Source organism: Microtus oregoni, unplaced genomic scaffold (genome assembly GCF_018167655.1).
Source record: "Microtus oregoni isolate MIOR12 unplaced genomic scaffold, Mior012 000000F_ref0000247, whole genome shotgun sequence".
Classification (NCBI taxonomy): Eukaryota; Metazoa; Chordata; class Mammalia; order Rodentia; family Cricetidae; genus Microtus; species Microtus oregoni.
In genome coordinates this window covers 13,482,466-13,495,609 of record NW_024543059.1, presented here as the reverse complement: position 1 = coordinate 13,495,609, position 13,144 = coordinate 13,482,466, and the positions used below count along the sequence as shown (strand labels likewise).

Below are 13,144 nucleotides of genomic sequence, written 5' to 3'. Positions count from 1 at the left end.
ATTCGTGGGATTTGTGGGATGTAAGTCCTAAGTGAACATGGAACCACAACGCATGTTCACAAACCGGGAGAAACGAGCCCTTCTGATTGCACAGAGATGTTGGGGGGAGACTACAGACCAGAGCCAAGAAGAAGTGGCGGCCTCAGGCCAGCACAGTGCCGAGCAATCAGCTCAGCATACTACATTATTGCAGCCACAGCAAGGAAGGCAAGAAATCTAGAGTATTCAGACAGAGCAGGAGCTGGGGATCGAGACATCCAGACTTCAGATTGGGCAGAGAAGGACAAGGTGGGTAGTAATAGCTACTGTGGTCTGAGGCTCTGTCTCTACCCCCCACCTAATTGTGGAAGCTGGAAGCAGGTTCCCTTAGATGTTGTGGAGACAAGGGAGAGTCCAGCTGGGCTGTGGTAGTGTTGGAACGACATCTAGTACTACTCAGACCAGACATGCCCCTGTCCCCAGCTCCTGGCTGCAAGGGTAGTGACTCAGGGACTAAGTCTAACTCATTCCCACACTTCCTAGCCTTCTGCTTCCTTTGCCAGACGAGGCTCTGCACTGCAGTGGTAAAGCTGGAACCCTAGGTGGACTTCCAGAACACAATGTAACAGGAGACACGGCCGGGAGGGAGCCTGAGACGCTCAGTCTCGGTCTCTGGATTTCAGTGGTGCTACCCGGTCTACGTTTCCAGTCCCGAGTGCCTCTCTAACTCAGTGGATATCCTGAGTTATCTCTACTCTACAATTACCACACTGCTCACTTTCCCGCACCCATCTGACTCCTCCGAGCCACTTCAGCTGGCCTGGACTCCACCACGCTGCCACAGTTTGCAGGAACCGCAGAGGCAGAATGATTCAGTGGCTGACAGTCTGACAAATTCCTAAAAAGCCTCGCTAATAACCAACACACTGTGCTGTAAGGACGCTGCTTTATCTAGAGCTAAGTCCAGTAAATCCTCGGATAACTCCGAGTGCAAACCCACCTGAGGATGGCAGCCGTACTGACAGAACCTACAGATGAAAGCGAGCAGGTCAGCCCGATTCTCCATCCCCATCAGAACACCCTGGAAAGAGCCCAAGAGGCTCCGGCTCAGAAGCACAGGGAAGAGGTAATTACAGCTGCAGCCCCGCTGTGCCTCCCAGAAGTGAAAATAAGCTAAAACTTATTTTATAAAACTTATAAAATCAAGGCATCGTTCGGATAGCAGTCCTTCGTTACAAACGAGGCGCTGTTACAAGTCCGCCATTGTCACAGTTCCTTGCTACTGGCTACCCCTTACCACGTCCCCGACGGTCTATCTCAGCTGCTTGGGTGGGAGAACTATTTCCTTAGTCTCATCGAAAGTTCATCAGACCGACTGCTGTTCTCTGAAATGACAAGGGCCACACAGTCCCTGCCTGGAAAATGTCAGGAAATGCTTCTCTGCTTGTCAGAGTGATCCTTGAGCCAACCCAGCAAATCAGGACCTGCTGGTGTGGGGACAGGACGCCAGCACCGTTTGCCACGCCTCCTCAGAGTATACCTCACTACCTGGACCTGGACCTCAGCTATAAAAAGTGAGGACAGTTTGGGTCCTTTGCTGAGGGAGGAAGGGCTGTGGAAATTGGAAGAGAAAGAGAGGGCCAGGAGACCACTCAGCTTCAGCTCTAGATATCACGGGGCTGAATGAAAGCCCAAAGGAGACACTGGGAGGAAAGCTGGGGCCTGAAACAGACGTGGAAGCCCTGGCGGGTCTCACGTCTTACCTGGGGGATCTTCTAAAGGAGGCAGTACTGCTCAGCTCTCAATTCTTTACCTCCTGTTGTCTAGGAAAGCTGACCTAGAGGCAGAATCCACAGGGGACCACGGGCAGTAGAACAGGAGCGGCCAGCTGCAGGGATGCTGCAGGGATGACTATGACAAGAGCTGTGGGTTTCTTTGGTTTGGTTTTTTGGTTTTTGTTGTTGCTTGTTTTTGTTTTGCTGTTTCTTTCTTTGTTTTGAGACAGGGTTTCTCTGTGTAGCCCTGGCTGTCCTGGAATCTGCTCTGTAGACCAGGCTGGCGGTGAACTCAGAGATCCGCCTGCCTCTGCCTCCTGAGTGCTGGGATTAAAGCCATGTGCCACCACTGCCTGGCAAAAGTTCACACACACACACACACACACACACACACACACACAACAAAACAAAACTAGAAGACAAACTCTGGTTTTTATAGATACTAGAAAATAAAAATAGAGATTGGTGTAGACGGTAAAAAGGGGATTTTACCTTCAAACACACTGGATATCAGGTGACACATAGAAAAATAACTCGCACAGTGGACACAGACTACAGACAGACAGACTACAATGCAGAGGTTTATTTAATTTCAAAGACATAGGAGTACTTTTGCTGGCATTCCTTCATTCTCTTTCCTCAAATAGTACGGCAAAAATACCGATAAGGAGCAAAAATAATGGAATACCAGGAACAAAAAGTACCGTAAGAAATACTAAGTCAAATATGATGGTACATGCCTGTCATGCCAGCATGTAGGAGACTGAGGCAGGAGGATCACCTCTAGCTCACATCTCGCCTGGAGTACATAACATCATCCTACTCTTAAAAAAAAAGAAATACTCCCAAATTATTTAATGAAAACCAATTCCCATGCCTAATAATACCAGAACCAGATTAGAGGAAATACTCATTGATTACCACGGTGGAATAAACCAGCACCCTCACATGGGCTGCAGGAAAGAAGCTTAGGGAAAGTGTTCTGGCCGCATGCATGCACACAGGGCCACACAGGGTTAATAGCAAGACCTGTAATATTACCTATAGGAATCTACCCCAAGGAAACAGTCCAAAGGAAGCAATAGGTATATAATCAACAACTGAGGTTATTCACTACATGGGAATGCTTAGTATCTGCAACAGCAAGAAACTGAAGACATTGTAAAGAAATTAAGATCACGATAGGCCCTCAATGTAATCACTGCACGGGTATTAAAATGTTAATTAGGAAGACAGTGGGGTAACGGGGAAATCTATTTTTCACTCACTCGTATGATTTTAGGTAGAAAAGAAAGAGCAAGATGTGTGATTACGCAGACATTATGGTAAGCTCTGGGATAAGACAGAGTGTTGGGAATACAGCCTTCCCCCCCATCTTTCAAAGGTACCATACTGCTCTGGACAAAACCAAGGGAGGATGTCAAGACGGTCTGGCGGGGCAGTACCTTGGCTCCATCAACGCTGATGATCCGATAGCTGTTCCTGGAGACATCGTAGAAGTAGGACACAGTGACGGCCTGCTTGCTCGCGGGCACCCAGTTCTTCTTGGTGCTGGGGTCAATCTGGAAGACGTGCGCTCGCGTGGTGAAGACGGGCTGTTCTCTGAAACAGGACAGATGTGTGTGAGCCAATGAAACTTGACCTAATGTTTCAGTTATGATTTTTAGGCCACCCACCGTCTCAGACGACTTTAAATAGCTTGTCGGCAAAGATCCATCTGCCTGAGAACAATCAGAGCAGGGAGGAGGGAGAGCTACCCTGTGAGTAGGTTCTGTAGCCCACAAACCCGCACTGCACTTAGTGGCAACCTCGAGGCTGCCGGGCACCTGGCCTAATGAGCAATTGGTTTAAAATGAAAGTCTTCATTCAGAGTTTTTCATCCCTGTCAAGTGTCCTGTTTTTTGTTTTGTTTTCTCTCTGACATCCTATTGGCATTTGTAGGGGTGAGGGTTTCTAATTAATCTTAGAAACATTTTAACAAATTTATTTTGGGAGATTTTGCATTAATTTTAAGATTTTGTAAACCATTTGAAGCTTAATGTTTCATCTGAGTATTTCTCAAATTTGAGGGAGTGTTTTGAAGGGTCGAACTATTTTATATCCTTGGAAGAATTGTCAGTTTGCTTTTGCACCTAGGAAGGGCCTTACAGCTCAGAGGAGCCTTCACAGTGTGTGCAGACCTTCCATCTGGGTTTAAGGTGTTTTGCGTAGACCTTCCGTTAGGTTTACGCTTCACCGATCCCCTCTCCCCTCTGGTCTGACGCTGAACTGCTGTCTTTTTCTTCCTATATGCCTGTGATCGTTTCCTGAGACTGCTAAAGATATTAGCACAAGTTAACACATCATCTATGTTTCTTTCTGTTTAGTAAAGAATTCAACTGGCATTACTAAGAAAGACTTTAAAGCTGGAATAGAATTTGCTACAGCCATACTCTGAGGGACTTGCCTAACAAAGCCACAGAAAAATGAAACATACTCATCACAAAATCTGCTTTTTGAAGAAAAGCTTTATAAACAAACTATCTCAAAAATTCTTTTAAGTGCTCAAAATAAGACAAAAACGGGGAGGGAGAACCAGCATGCAAAAATAAAGTGGAAAAAAAGGGCTATTATAAGTATTGATTAAAGACACAAAATTAAATCTGAAGGCTTGATTCTGGTTTAGTCAAATTAATTTTTAAAAATCCCAACAATGTCAACAAGATGATAAATATGACAGCAGTGTCAGAAGTTCAGAGGACAAGGAAGTCTCTGTTGTGCTCTCCGTGGGGAGATGTTGAGGAGAAGAGCCTCTGAGCCCTGCCCCACCCCCTCCACCAACAGCACCTGCGGAAGACTCATTATTACTGGAAACACAGCTCTCAAGGGCAAACTTTATTCTAGGAAAGCAATTTACTCTTCGAGCCTCATACGAGGGATGTCAGAGAATATCATGGCTAACGGCACAGGGCTAGAGCAACACAGAAACTTCTGGAAGAGCACAGTATGAATACAGCGCAACCAGAGCCGCTTCTAGAGCTGGTGTTCCTGAAGAGCAGCAGAGGCTGGCGTGCCTGCTCCTCTCTAGGCCCTGGGAGCAGGAAAGCGTGAGCGTGGGCCTTTCCTGCAGTCACCCTCACGTTCACTCGCTTGGTTCCTCCCAAACCCACAGCCTTCCAGAGGCTGGGCGACAGCTGTGGGAACCAAAGGAAGATTCCGGCATCTGCTGTCAAGAGGCCAAGCTGTGCCTTTTATCTCTTCTCTCTCTCTTTCTCTCTATCCCTCTTTCTCTCTCCCTCTTCCTTAATAAATACTTATGGCTAAAAAAAAAAAAAAAAAAAAAAAAAGAGGCCAAGCTGTGCGGAGCACACACTCATGGCTGTGATGCCGGGAAGACTGCCGTCTGGAGGGCCCAGCTGTGCCCCTCACAAGCAGGCAGTGTAGTTTCCTAATCATCGAAACACAACACGAGAGAGAAAACCACGTTCTCATGCAACAGTCTGCGTATGTGAGAGGAAGGAGGGATGAGCAGCTGTCACTACGGAGAAGTTGGCACATTAACTCATACCAAATCTCTGCTGCACTCTCCTAGGGCACTAAGCTGTAGCCCCTTCTGGGGTTGGAGCCCAGGTTTTCGAGATCGCTGATCCTGCTCCCTCCCTGAGGAAGAGGGGCTGCGGCCGGGGATAAGCATGCAGCGTGTGGACACTAGTTTGCTAAGTCTTTGTGATAGTTGGAGCTGGAGAGATGGCTCTGTGGTTAAGAGCACTGACTGCTCTTCCAGAGGACTGGGGTTAATTCCCAGCAACCAAGTGATGGCTCACACCCATCTGTAATGAGATCTGGCGCCCTCTTCTGGCCTGTAGGCATACATGCAGGCAAAACACTATGCATAATAAATCAATAAATCTTTTTTTTTAAAAGATAACCTTCATGATAGCAATAACCATTTTTACTAAAATTACTAGTTCCCAAGCTCCTGGCACCTGACTCTCTAATAAAGGACCTGAGCTCTCACCTATAACAAGGTAGCTGTTATGGAAAGTGCTTTCCTTATACACTACAAGGACTTGAAATACAATAGAGTACATGGTCCCCACAGCCAGTCTCTCTCCCCTAGAATGACAGAATTGACTGCTGGTGGCTCATCTACTCCTGAAGGGTCTCCTACAACTTTGGGGGTCAACAGTGGGACCAAGAACCAATTCTGTGGATGCAAAGGATGGGAGGGGGGGGTGAAAGGAGGCGAGGGTGGGGGCTCCCAATCAGAGGAGGAGGAAGGGGGAGAAGGTAGGCGGGGCAGCCTACTGTGTTCCCTCAGTGGCTTTCTATCTGTACTTTCTATGTGCCTTAAAGTCCGCAGCAGCGGGTAAGTGCAGCCATCAATCACAGCGAGATGTGGGGAGAAAGACTGGAAGGCGAGGTGAGATGGTAGAACTTGTGATTCCATACAGCCAGGGTAGCCTGCTGTCTGCTTGGCATGACTTGGCACTCTGACCAAAGGCCCCATCTCCAAATCTGCCCTCTGAGACCTGGACTCTGAAAGCCCTGAGTTGTCCTCAGAACCTCAACTAGAAATACAGAGGTGGGTCCATCTAGACATACCCATAGCCATGGTCACCACCATAGCCAGCCTTCTACAGGAAGAGGCCCAGGAGGGACACTGTTGGGACCTTCACCAGGCCCATTCTGAGAGGGTTCGCTGTACCAAGAAACTGCGGTTCTACTGAGGTCCTAGAGCTGCATTCCTTGGCCCCAAGGTCTCAGCAAATGCGGGTGGGGGTATATGTAGTGGGGGCTGGGGACAGATGGGACCTGGACCTTCACATCCAGTGGAACTGAAGCTCTATACCCAGGAAGCCACCTGGGATTTCCACATGAATAACCCAATCTGAGGAGCTCTGAGCTATTCTGATATTCAAAAAGTCTAATGTTATTTCAAGAGGCCAGGATGAAAAGAACAGCCAGGCGCTGACATTTCCCAACTGCTTAGCATTCTGCATATGGGCTTTCTCATTTAGGATCACAATAGTCCTGTGGAGACAGCGAGGTACAGGTGGGGAGACAGACTCAGAATGGCCAGGAGACCTGCCTGGGTCACACAGTAAGCGGCAGGCCTGGGAACTTTAATGCCCTCTTAACCATGTCCTGTAAGAATAGTTAAAACAGTAGCAGTGGGCAGTAGACAGTCTCTGGTGTTGTTCCCAATGTAATGGCTTCCCCTCACAGGAAGGTGGGATGTCATTTGTTTCCGCCTTTGCTTGCTTCCTGGGGCCCAGGGATTTTAGGCAGGGTCCCTCTTAGTTCCCACGGTCCTCCAACTTGTGAAGGATCCTCTTACCTCAAACTTCAGGTTGGAATTTTAGTCTGACTCTTTCTGTTAACCAACAGAATATAGCAAAGGTGGTAGGTTGTCACCTGTGTGATTAAGTTATAGAGGATTGTAATTTGTTTTCAACTAACTCGCCCTTGCTGGCTTTCCCGAATATTAGGAGTCCCACACTGTAAGACACCGAGAAGATTCCAGCCAGCAAACAGAGAACTGAGGCCCTTGGTCCAATATCCCCAGAGGACAGAATTCTGCCAACAACCATGTAAGCTCCAAACCAGATCTTTCAGCAATGAAGCCTTCCCGTGAGACTTCAGCCCATCCCTGATTACAGTCCCTGGCACAGGATGGCACCCAGCTAAGGACACCCAGATTTCTTCCCTACAGGAATTTGGTCTGTTTAAGCTGCTGCGTGTTCACTCAGCGAGATAGATAGCTAAGACACTGTCCCTCACAGAAAGTTTACAGTACAGCACACAGATGGCAATGGCCTCACTGTATCCTCCCGACAGCCGGGAGTGGACACGGTTACTGCATAGAGAACTCAGGGTCACGCGCTAATGCCAAGCAACAAGAAGCGGAGAAATTCAGAGAAACAGACCCCAACTTTGACAGCTCATTTAGCCTCACCTGAGCAAGTTCAAGCGCTGTATCTAGGGCATTGCTGTCAGGTCCAATGTGTGCCCACATCAGAGTAAGCAAAGTCAACAGAATCGGGACTTCCCCACCCACCAGGCCACAGGCCCCTCCCATCTGGGACCAGCAGAGCAGGGTGGGTCCCAGAAACCACCTTCAGCTCCAATTCCATCCCCCTTTCTTTGGTGTGCGACGCTCAGGGAGTATATCTGAAATACACTCCCATTCCTTGCCTCGGCTTTAAATAGAAGGCAGATGTTTCCGGGTGGCGAAGTGCTTCTTCAGGCAGACAATATAACCCACTGTTCCCTTGCACAGGCTTTTAAAAGCTGAATAAACACCAATTGCTGCTCATTGAGCACATTTTGGAACCTGACAGTAATTGTCCCTAAGAATAATTAGACACTCTGTGCAACATATGCACGTTTGGAACACGAAACCGCTCGGCAGAGCCACCGCTTCGGCTCTGAGCGGTCTCTGGCTCCACGCAAAGTGATTCTGCAAAAGAACGGCACGATTACTTTTTTTTTTCTTTTGCAGAAAAGAAAGAAAAATGAGGTTTTAACTTGTCATAATCTTTCACTTGCTCAGTGCCAGGCTGTTTTCTGACATAAATCCATAAAGCCTCGTGATTCTTATTTTCCAACTTCTGTTTGATTTGCATTGCAAAAAAACGATTCAAAAATTATTTCTGCAGCTATTTAAACGTTTCAGAGTCTCATAAGGTTCCTTACTTAGTCTTGACTCTTGAGCTCCTCCAAATAAGCTTCCATGTAGTACCTAGAGGAGAGTCTCCCCAGGCTCAATGGTAAGGTCCTACTAGCCAGTACCATGGGCTTCTTTGCTCCATCCCTCACAGGGCCAGCTCCAAGCTCTGGGAATATTCACAGGCTCCAGGCCACCTGCCCTGCTCTGCCCTGTCACCTAACTGGCTTCTGCTGTTCTCGTGTGTGTGTGTGTGTGTGTGTGTGTGTGTGTGTGTGCGTGCGCGCGTTGCTTTGAAGGACAACCTCAGAGATCATTCCTCTGGTACCTCCCACCTGGTACCTCTCACCTTTAATCTGACCCAACAGTCTCTCATTGGCCTGGAACTTTTCACCCCATAGGCCAGACTAGCTAGCCAACAAGCCCTAGGGCTCCGCCTGTCTCTGCCTGCCTCCCATCACACCATTGCTGAGCTTAGGAGCATGCCGCCAAGCCTGTCTTTTTACATTGGTTCTGGGGAATCTCAACTCAGGCCCTTGTGCCAATGAGCAAGAGCGCCATCTCCCTGGACCTTTGGTTGTTTTCCTTTAGGTCTTCTGTTGTTTGGGAGCACCGGGAATCGCAGCCAGGGCCTCACACATGCTAGGCAAGTGTTCCACAATTAAACTACCCCAGCCCTCTTATAGCAGCTCTGAAAGCTGTGCTTTCTATGTCCGCTCCAACACCCAGGGCCATCTCTGGACCCTCAGATCTCCTCTCTCTGCTGGCCAGAGAGTCAAGTCCTACTGTAGCATCTCATGAGGTCTGATGTGTAATTCATTTTCATTTTGTTTGTTTTGTTTTCATAGTGCCTAGGACTTTGTAAATGCTGGCCAGCCCTCCATTACCACGTTACACTCTCAGGATACAAGCAAGGACCAGAAGCATTGCTTACCTGGCCCCTGGCCAGCATTCCAGATGGCTAACAGGCCCCTTGCCTGTGAGGCCAAATACCCAGAGCACAGACAGAGAGATACAAGAGGAGAAGGTGGGGATGCAGACAGAAAGTCTCACATATTCTCTCAAGCAGAAAATCTAATTTACAAGCACACTGGGGTTCTACTCTCATAGAAAACCCAAATAGTAAGGTTACCACTCTTGGCAGAAATGACTGTATACATCAATAGAAAACTTTTATAAGGTGGTGAGGATAAGATCACTGACTTAAAAATAATCCGATGTGTACAAACAACCAGACAGAAATGGTAATGAAATTTCAAAAATTCCATTCACAAATGCAATAAAAGGAGTACAGTGTCTTGAAATGTATTTAAGAAGTATGCAAAATCTGTATTAAAAATAAATATTTCCAGGGTGCATGGGAGAAAACACTCATAAATAGGACATACCCCATTCTTACATAAAAAAGTCAATATGAAGATGTCATATCCCTCTAAATTAATATGTAAGTATATAGTGAAGATATTACAGGATTATTTTAGAACCAGACAAAGTCAATCATATAGCAAACTCATTTTGTGAACAAAGTTCAAAAATACAAAAAAAATCTTAAAATGAAGAACAATGGGAGATATTTAGCTATATCAGATACCGAAATATATTATTACAAAGTTAACAGCAAACAAAAAGGGACGTGTCATCAAATATGCAGACGTTCATGGACGAGAACAAAATCTATAAATAGAAGCCCCGGGAACTGTGTGCAGAGCACAGGCGGTTCTGATCGTTTTCTGGGACAGAGTTGTTCCAAGGACACACAACTACGCAGGGAACTTGAACCGGTCAGGCCTGAACCCGAAGCCCACCTCCCTACCCAGGCTGAGCTCCTTCCAGGGGACCACAGCTCCCTCACTGCGTTAAGGTCACACACAGCACCAGATGCTAATTGTCACACCCGATAAATCAGAGACCTCAGAGTAAAAGCATTTGCTATCAATCCTCCTCGTCCACGGACAGGGGATTTCCCCTTCAGGTCCCGGTTACAGAGAGTAGAAGAGGCGAGGGAGGGGAGGCATGGACGATGACAGGCTTGATTAATGATGCTACTCATTCCTTGGAGTGTCTGGCCACTTGTAAAGAGCATTCGGCACACCTTCTCCTGTTGTGATGTGTGTCTAATTAAGTTCCACAGGCCATGGTTTGCCCCGGGGAGGACATCTGATCCCTTCTCACGCCTTGGGATGTGAATAGCCAGTAGTAGAGAAACAAGCGGGAAAGCAAGTGTTTCCATTGGTGGACGGGGAAACGTCCTCCCTCTGAGAATGTGAGGAGCCCCTAGAGCTTGGTGGGGCGGGGGTGTGTGAGAAAGCAGGCGAGAGGAGGGCGAGGCAAGGCTGCAACGCCATTCCATGTACAAATGGCCCCTCTCCACACCGGCACAGACATCCTCCATACACACTCCCTTCCTCCTAGCCAGAGGTCAGCATCTCAGTCACTAGGACTGCAGGGCATTTACGGAAAGGGACATCAGAAGATGAAGGCAAGGGCAGGACACAGCCAGTCATGGATCCTGAACACCATGGTAAAAAAATCAGTCTTTATCTCAGGGCCACGAAAAATTTATATCAAAGCAACTTTCTCTTCCAAATGCGTTCCAAAATAATACATATGTAAGAAAAATGTTAAATGCATTTAGATTTCTGTTCCCATAATTATGCAATTACACTTTTAAGAAATGGCATTCTTAACCAAATATTGCTAGAAAATAACATAGAAGCTACATGATACACACTTTATCTGTCACACGAGTTTCACATAGGTGTGTAACCTGCACTCATAGTCCACCTTAGGCATGCATGGCCATTCTGCTCACTAGATGCTGTATCTTAGGATTATAGTAGACATATCATTTTATTCTGTAGAAAGCATACTGAATAGCTAAACCACTGTATTAAAAAGAACTCACCCCAGGGCTGAGGATGAGACTGAATGGAAGGAGTGCTTGCCTGGCATCTGTGAAGTCCTGGGATCAGTCCCTAGCACTGACTATGACAGGCATGATCGGTGCCCGCCTGTGATCACAGTATTTGGGCAAGGGAGGCAGGAGGATCAGAAATTCTAGGTCATCCTTTGGCTACACAGGGAATCTGAGGCCAATCAGGGCTACCTGTCTTAAAAATAATCAGGGTGAGTAGAGAACGCTCGGAATACAAAAATCAGAATTTCACAGTTCACAAAACGTGAACCCCACAGCCAAGAATTGGAAAACATCCAAGTAATGATTTCTGGAAAAGCAGGTGGTGACTTGCCAGCCTCACGAGGATTAATGATCTCTGGGACACCCTAATTTGAGAGCGTGAAAAACGCCGCTGAAGGAACAGTTTGTGTTCCTCCTCTTGCTACAACACATCTGTGCACACAGATCTTCATATTAGACCACAGTGAGACGCAGTATAGCCGACTCTCTGCTATACAAGGCTGTGACTTGGCAACACGATTTCTAATCTTAACTAAAGAGGATTTTTTTTTTAAAGATGAGGAAATGATGTTCTCAGTTTTAAATGTTGAGGGATCTTACATTCACCTGCAATAAAAAATAGATGTCTGACTAAGTACTCTGTCTTAATAAACTAGAATTTTCTTTGACGTTTCACCTGATACTGTTCAGAAGTATTTACATATACGTGTGATTAATCAGTAGCAATGGATTTATCTGTGAGATCATATCTTGCTGCCTCCCCCCGACACACACTTTACCTTGGAGTGTGTCAAGTTTTATGATCTGTTGCTCTCCTGTTAGTATACCAAGATGGGTCAGGCGTAGAGACACTTGCCTGTAACCCCAGCACCGGCAGCAGAGCAAGACAAGCGCCTCCAGCTGGAGACCAGCCTTGTCTACACAGCAAGTTTCAAGCTAGCCAGAACCATCTAGTAAGACTCTGCCCCGTGTGTGACACACTCTTAGATGTAAGTGTGAAAGCAGTGTATCTGGCTATGCGTGCACACACTCTTAGTTGTAAGTGTGAAGGCAGACAGCATATCTTGCTATATGGGCACACACTCTTCGATGTAAGTGTGAAAGCAGACAGTGTACCTTGCTGTGTGTGCACACACTCTTAGATGGAAGTGTAAAGACAGACAGTGTACCTTACTGTGCACAGGCTGGAGGAAGGAATCAAGAACATTTCACTGCTGTAAGACACTTCTCTGTGTGAAGCATGATGCTGTTATTTGAAAGTGGGTTTGGACTGAGAATGCAGCTCGGTGGTAAAGGCCTTGCATTCCTCAAACCACAACACATAAAAGTATAAAACCAAAGGAGAGGGTGGTGAACAAGAGCAGCATGAAGAAGCAAATAAAAATTAACATATCCGGTAGACATAAATCCAATTATATCACCAATTACCTTAAATGCCAATGTTTTAAATTCATCACTTGAAAGATCAGACTAGATTAAGAAATAGTCTTAATATATGTTATCAACAAGAACTCCACTTTAAATATAAAAGTTAAAAATAGATTAAAACACAGGAAGATACATCACACTAACTCATCAACAGGAGAGAGAAGACAGCTAGACTAATTCACACAGAGCACATTTAGAAGCGCTGAAAGTTACCAAGGCTGAAGGGGCCTTACTCTCGAGGGTCACTGCTCAGAGAAGACTGGGGAGGCCTGAAGGGCATGCACCTCACAACGGTGTACAAATTGGCAGAACTGAGAGCAAGAGCAAATAAACCCACTAGTGCTGGAGACTTCAACAACCCCCGCAGGACCAACGAACAGATCCAGAAGACAAAGG

At 46.7% G+C, this 13,144-nt stretch overlaps 1 protein-coding gene across 2 annotated transcripts in view; it reads right to left on the bottom strand.

Moving 5' to 3' along the window:
* Positions 1-13,144, bottom strand: part of Homer2 (homer scaffold protein 2) — a 99,121-nt gene that overhangs the window by 40,495 nt on the left and 45,482 nt on the right. For both annotated transcript variants that reach the window (XM_041669911.1, XM_041669834.1), the window contains exon 2: positions 3,200-3,356. In XM_041669911.1, the coding sequence (XP_041525845.1) occupies positions 3,200-3,356 (157 nt within the window). The remainder of the gene's footprint in view (positions 1-3,199; positions 3,357-13,144) is intronic.